The 7301-nt window shown below is 40.5% G+C and overlaps 1 protein-coding gene across 2 annotated transcripts in view; it reads left to right on the forward strand.

Moving 5' to 3' along the window:
* The window catches only part of SLC9A7 (solute carrier family 9 member A7), a 72675-nt gene extending 70952 nt beyond the window's left edge, over positions 1-1723 (forward strand). For both annotated transcript variants that reach the window (XM_069970831.1, XM_069970833.1), the window contains one exon: positions 531-1723. In XM_069970831.1, the coding sequence (XP_069826932.1) occupies positions 531-776 (246 nt within the window). In that variant the 3' untranslated portion in view covers positions 777-1723. The remainder of the gene's footprint in view (positions 1-530) is intronic.
* The last annotated feature ends 5578 nt before the right edge of the window (positions 1724-7301 follow it).

A 7301-nucleotide genomic window follows, 5' to 3' on the forward strand; every position in this document is an offset into this window, starting at 1 on the left:
CTTTCTGCCTCCATCTGATTAATTGATATCCGCTAGGATTTACTTACACCACCCAAAATAAAATTGTGTCCTTGGCGCATTCAGTTTTTGGGCTTCTATCTGCCTTAAGGGCTTGTCTGAGCTGTCAAAAGCCTAAGCACAGGCCAGTCATTAAAGCTAGTGGGAGAAGGTTGACCCTCTCAGTAGGTAGAGCTGAACATAAAGCCTAGAGGATGTCAGTCAATCAGCTGGAGGCTGATAGAAGTGAGCAAGGGCGTTTAATTCAAGCTGTGGGATGTACATAGCTGGATTTCTGCATCCAGGGGGAACACCCCTTTGGCTTTTGGAGCTCATTTTTATATTAATAAAATACAAATATGTATTTTTTATAAAATTACTGCTATTTTGCCGCTGGAGGGCTCATTCTCTAAAAGCAGGGTATGCATGAAATCAGTTTAATTACCTAAGACAGGTCCACTTTAAGTTTTGCCTTACATTTAGGAGTGTTAGCAGTCTGGATTCAGTGTCTCTTGTTAACTTGTTACATACAGAACCCTGAGCAGCTGAGAGAAGATGATGCAGATTTCATCCTTAATGATGGTGACCTGACATTAACATATGGGGACACTACCATAACAGCCAACGGCTCCTCTGGCTCCCACACAGCCACCACAAGCTTGGATGGCAGAAGAACAAAAAGCAGCTCAGAGGAGGCATTGGAACGTGAACTTGGAGGAGACTATGAAATCACAAACAGGGGAACCAGATTAGTGTTTCCTCTAGAAGAAAATGCATGACATCAAGCGCAAGTAACCCAATGGAAGGAAAGCTGTACGACCATATGTGGTACCAGAAGCATCTCAGGCCCAGTGTGGTGGTGAAGAGTTGGGTGCAGTTCACACACTAGAAATATGACCATTCCTGTGGTACTGTTGGGGAACCGACAAGACTCTTAATTCCTCATCCAATACGGAAACTAAGTGTCTTTAGATATGGCACACAAATCTGCAATATAATTTGGCTGTGGATCTATCCTTGCCTGCTCCTCTCCTTTCCAGTAGAAACCTGAATTGCTTAATCTCAACTATATATTTGTAAGGTAAATGTGACTGCTTTTCCTCATCCTGTTTAACCTAGCAGCTTTCATTAATAGTGAGGAGAAGCCTCTTTTGGAAAGTGCCTGTCGTTTAAAGAGCAAGTGGCAAATGTTGTGACTGGAAGCATTAACTAATATTTTTACAATTCTTGTACTATACAGTATATAGCATTTGAACTGCATGAGGCCATGGACAGTTTACATAAAGAGTAAGATTATTTTTGTTTATGATTTTGTATATTTAGGTTAATGTATGTTTAATGATTAAGCATGGCTACTAAATGTAAAAATTGTATGTAGTAATCTTACATGTTCATAAAGATGACCTAGGCTAGTGAATACGTGCAGTGCACAATTCCATATTTAATGTTCTTTCAAAAAAGTGCTGCCCTTCCTACATATTTATACTTCTGAGCTCAAGCACAATTGCTTAAAAAGCAATTTCACCCTAGCATAAAAGAGCAGAACAGAATGTATACCTGTGAAGACTGCCACGTGGAAGATGCTTGAATTGTACAATTGACTCCCATGTCGTGTGTTTCTTCTAGGTCTGGATTTCAATAAAATTGTCAAAGTGCAATATTTTAAGGCCTGTAAACTGACATGAAATTGTACATTACAGTTTATTAAAACAGCCGCTTGATTTCATCTTCCTTTTTTTTTTTTTCCTTGCTTGAGAGCAAAAACCTAAATAGGACACTATAATCATTCCTGTGATCTGTGTATAGGATACCTATAATTTCTAAATGAGCGTTTAGTTGCCATTGGAGCATATAAATGAGAAATGCCGGCATTGTCCATAGCAACCTGATTTTTAAAAAAGACTGCTTTTAATACCTATTTTTCCATCTGTTTCATTTTTTAATTTTTCATTTTACACTATGTAAATTCAGCTTTAGGGTGCGTTCATACGTACAGGATCCTGGTAGCGTAAAGGTCTGTGGTGTTACATATCCGCAGCGGAATTTTCATTCCACTGCGTATATGTAACCCGGCCCCTTAAGCCGCCCGCAACCCCTGGCCCGTAGCATACATTACCTGCTCGGTACCGCAGTTGTGTGTGAGGCTCCCGGCTCCCCTTGCTTCCCATCAGCCAATCAGAGACAGCACTGATTGGCTGATGGGGAGCGAGGGCAGCTGGGAGCCTCACACACAGCCGCGGTACCGAGCAGGTAATGTATACTGCAAGTGGGGGGTTAAAGGGGCCGGGTTACATATCCGCAGTAGAATGAAAATTGTGTTTGCAAATCTGGCAATTTTTATCTAAAAAGGATGGGTAACTGAAGGGTACCCACATACACACAGCAGATTACTTGCTGGAACTTCTGCTGCATTTATTGGAATGGGGCTCACAGAAATCCATGTGCTTGGTATAGAAACAAACCCATTCAAATACATGGAGCTGATTTTTTTTTGGCACAGATACTAACAAATTAGCCAAGTGTGAATTCACCTTAACTGCTTGCTGTGGACGTATTTTGTTAGCACTACAATTATTGAAAACTTTTTAGCATGCATTTGAGATTTTACTTGCCCAGTGCTTAGTCAAGCTACCATGCCTTTTAGCTACTAAATAAACAGAGTGTCAAATGTCTTTTATTTATTTTGTTTACTTTTATTAATTTCTGGTTCCTGAACATTTTCTCAAGAGTTAAACCGCAGCTGTAGGCAGAGCCAGGCTGGGCATTGGGCAATTCGGGCAAATGCCAGAGGGGCTGCAGGGCTGATGAGTATGTTAGTGGCACATTTGGTATGTAGTGGGTATGTTAGCGGCATTTGTGGTATGTAGCCAGTATGTCAGTGGCATTTATGGTACATTGTGGGGTGTTTTGTTTTGCCCCACCCAGTAATATACTATCATTTTTTTGTAATACCTTTTCAGGTCCATGGTGTTTTGTCAAAGGCAGCATGCTGTAGTAATCATATGTTGTAGGTGTACATTTCCTATTAATAAGCCTATGGGGGCATGCATGCTGAAGTGTAAAAAAAAAACAAACATTAAAAATTGCTGGAAACATACGCACCTAAAAAGCACTGTAAAAGAACATTTAAGGGGTACTCTGGCACTTAAACATCTTATCCTTACCTCTTCACTCCCCCGCAGTCCTCCTGTGATGCCTCTTGGTCCCCTGCTAAATCCTGCCACTTCCAGAACATACTTGTCTTGGCAGTGAGCCCGCTCATCCAATCACTGACCGCGGCAATATCCTGTCTCAGTCAGTGATTGGTTGAGCTGGCTGTCACAGAGATGGAGATGAGCTTGCCCTGGTAGTGGTGGCGGCAGCAGCACGTAGTCTGGCACTTAGAGGCGTCACAGGAGTACACTGGGGAAATGTGGAAAGATAAAGGTAAGATGTTTATTATGTTTTCTATAATGGCAACATAATATCAAACATTTTAAAGTGCCAGAGTGTGTGTGTGTGTGTGTGTATATATATGTATGTATATATATATATATATATATATATATATATGTATATATAATATAATATGTGTTTAACCTAAAACAGACCGCAAATGGACCTCTGTGTCCTCCAGTGTCAGGGCTGAATTTCAGTCCCAGTCCGGTCCTAGCTGTAGGCTACAGCCGGCAAGTACATATGATTCATTCACAGGTGTGGTTTGTTTTGACAAGACTATTATACAACATGGAGGCATGTATCTGCAGGTCTCAAAGAGGTTTAAAGGCACTGTTATGTTCTAAGCAGCAATGTGATGCCTATTCTTCCTACATCTACTTAAATGTTGTCTTATGTCAATCAGTTTATCATATATTAAAGTGTTAATGTCAAATAGATTCAACTTTTCAGACTTCAGACAAGTCAAAAGCTAAAGAACGCTGGAAGATTGAGCTCATTCACCCCTATAATGAAAGGAATAAGTAAGATTTGAGGTGCCAAATCTTTATTTAAACATAATTTTATGGTTTACTTTTATAGAAACGTAAAGGGAATGTGTCATTAAAAAATGACCCACTGTGTAAATCAACTTTTTTTGGTAAACATTTTTTTGGCCCCCTCAGGACCAGGCTTACTTTGTGGTAATAGCTCTGTGATACTGTGATGCTTTAACTTATCCATGTGATTCTGAGATTTAGGTAAGTAAAATTTGGCCAATATTTTCTAACTTTGAATTTCCTGTGGTGACTGTGTGTGTTATATCATGTGAAAATGTTATTCTCAGCATCCCTAAGCATTAAGTTTGTGTGTGTATGTATGTATTTTTTTGTTTTATGTATATTATTTGCATTGGGGGCATGGGAAATATGTGTTTGTTTTTATTTTTTATTTTACATTTTATGTCGTTTTACTGTCCTACTCTGCCTCAGACTCAGCTTCCTTAGTTCTGACACTGAAGCCCTCAGTGAGGCCTCCATTTGTCATAGCTACCATTGTGAAAGCTCAGCAAATGAGTGACGATCATATAGATCAGCGCTTATTATCTGTAGCCAGTCGACCCATGTAAAAGGGTAAAAGGGGCCTTAGCCAACTTTGAGATGATTATAGTAGGTAAGCATGTGAAAGCTACATTATTTTTTTTTTTCTAGCTAAATGCAGCATTTGGCCATCTGCACACTGCATTGAAAAGGAAGCTGTGGTTTCCTTCATATGAAAGAAATGTGTCTCACCAAAACTGTGTCTTTGTAAACTTGATTTATGATAGACTATATGCCCCCTGTACGTAACCCCCCCCCCCCCCCCCTTCCCCTCTATTAAGTAAATTGTTCACTTCATAGACCCTAATGGAAAGAACAAGTTGGATTTGACTGACAAACTGGGAGTAAAGTATGTTGCTGTGCGCTTAACCGGCTGAATCTCAAGATCACACCAGGAGGGATACTTGGTGCTATAAATATCTTCTGACATGTCTGGGGCATGTAAAAAAAAATTAACAGTGCATAATTAATGATGAACCTTGCATCCTTGCTCAACACAATTACAGTCTACTTCTAGGTTATTTAAGGAAATAGTTAGGCCTAAATAGTACAAGCTAAAAAATAACACATGCAAGCCAAAAATGTTACCTGATAATGGAATTCATTTACACTCCAAAAAAAAAACAAAAAAAACTAAAAAGAATGTAACATTTTTACTATGAAATTCAGTAGTGCTGTACTATTAAAAGGAGCATTGTATTTGTAGTAGAACACGGTGGTCTCTTTCTAGCAATTAGTGTTAGCTCACATTCCAACACTGGTGGGTATCTGCCAAGCTTTCCTGTCATAGAAAGGATTTGTCACTACATGAATGCCTGGAAAGTAGGGGGCTCACCTAACCCCAGCGCCTCTGGTTTGTAGCAATGCATGTCCTGCGACTGTAGGCCCCTCTCTTTTCCTGAGATGGGGTCCCCCCACCAGATCTGCAGATGAATCGCTGTGTGTGTGAATGCCAGCGATTCACTGTGACAATACTAAGCTGTGCTGTCATGAAAGCCTGGGATGCTGATTGGTCAGAATGACAGGCTCTGGCAATTAGGTAAGCGTCCTAGTTTTTAGCTGTTAACATAGTGACCGGTCCTCCTTAACTGTGCCTATTCACATGAAGGTAGATTAATGGACAAAGAAATATAAATGTGTGAGCTTTATATAGTAAACTTGTAAGGACGTATTTTTTGTAGAAATGTATGTGATGTTTACCACTAAAACATCTCCATTTAACTATATGGAACAGATTTTTAGACATTTCCACTAGAAAATGTTCCAAGTGTGAACATACCTTAACCCTTTCAGGACCGGGCTAATTTTGGCCATAAAGTTACTACAAGTAACTTTTGACATGTCATCTGGTATGACAAAAGTTATTGATCACAGTGGGTCTGCTGAGAACCTCCTCTGATTAGAAGAAATAGCTGTGAAGGGGTAATTGTTCTGTAATGCGGCATATTTGTTTCTTTAATTCCTGGTGACAGTGTCACAGAGGCAGGTTGACAGTCAGCTGATCTTTGGCTGTGCAGGAGTGCACACAACATACATACTGTATAGATTAGTCACATTACACAGATTGTCAAACAACATATGATATTAATTGGTTCCAGGACTACCATTGTATGTTGAAACCATTGTTTGACCATTGTTGAGACCAAAACTCTATGGAAAACTAGTAATTGGTTCTAAATCGCCCAAAATGAGAAAAAAAAATGGAAATTTAAAGGAAAATAGTCAGCTAACTATTATAGATAAAGCAAGTCCTTACATATAACAGTCAGAAAGAGCTACAAGAGACTCTAAATTTCTTCTATATAGAGGACTGGAGCATTTTCAGGTCCTTTACAAATCATACAGGGTCCCAGAAATATTAAATAAAGCCACCCTCACCTAATGCCCAAAGGAGCATCTTATCCTGACCCAGGTACAGAGCAGTGCAGGACATGTAATATCACACTGTACTGTAGAGAGGAGACACCAGACAGCCAAGCAGTGCATGGACTTCCCTAATACTGGGATTTTACCAGTAAAATGGCCACTTTCATTGGTTGATCAGCTAGTTTTTTTTTTTGTTTTTTTTTTACATGTTCCGCAGATTTGGACTGTCTGTAGCATTGTATGTTGAGTCTGGTCTAAAGTTACGAAGGTCCAAAAAGGAACATTGTATGTTGAAAATATTGTATCTTGAGGCCATTGTCAGTTGAGGGATCACTGTATACACTTGTGCACATTACATATTTACATTCATGATCCATACTACTAACACACACTCTGAATGCAAGGAAGCTCCAGGGGGCCAATCTTCTTCAGTCTTCAGTTTCTTGTCTTTCCTGCATATAGCCCTGCTCTGTGTCCCCCCCCCCCCCCTCATTTGGCGGGCTGGCATATGCCCCCAGGCCAGCCCCCCCCCCCTCAGGGCTACAAAGGGCTGCAGCCCCTGGATCCATTTAAGAGCGCTCTGCACAGACCTCTGCTCATCGGTGTAGCATCATTATACCTGCCCAGCGAACTCAATGATTGTTTGGGGGGCTGCTGTACTGCTGCACAAATTGTTCTCCTTCAGTGAGATGTAGAATGAGCAGGCAGGGGCTGGGCCTTCTCATTCACGTCTTATTTCTTGTATCAAAATAAATCTCAAAAACCCCTAGGTCCCATGATGAGGAACCAAATTGCCACAAAGGCAGTGAGAGGGGAGGTGGGCTGGCTAACCCTGGGCTCTAGCTGTGGTTGAGAACACCTCCTGGACACTTAATCCTCATTTACATATTAACAAAAAGGCTTACATCTCAACGCTGGAAAGAA

Source organism: Dendropsophus ebraccatus, chromosome 5 (genome assembly GCF_027789765.1).
Source record: "Dendropsophus ebraccatus isolate aDenEbr1 chromosome 5, aDenEbr1.pat, whole genome shotgun sequence".
NCBI lineage: Eukaryota > Metazoa > Chordata > Amphibia > Anura > Hylidae > Dendropsophus > Dendropsophus ebraccatus.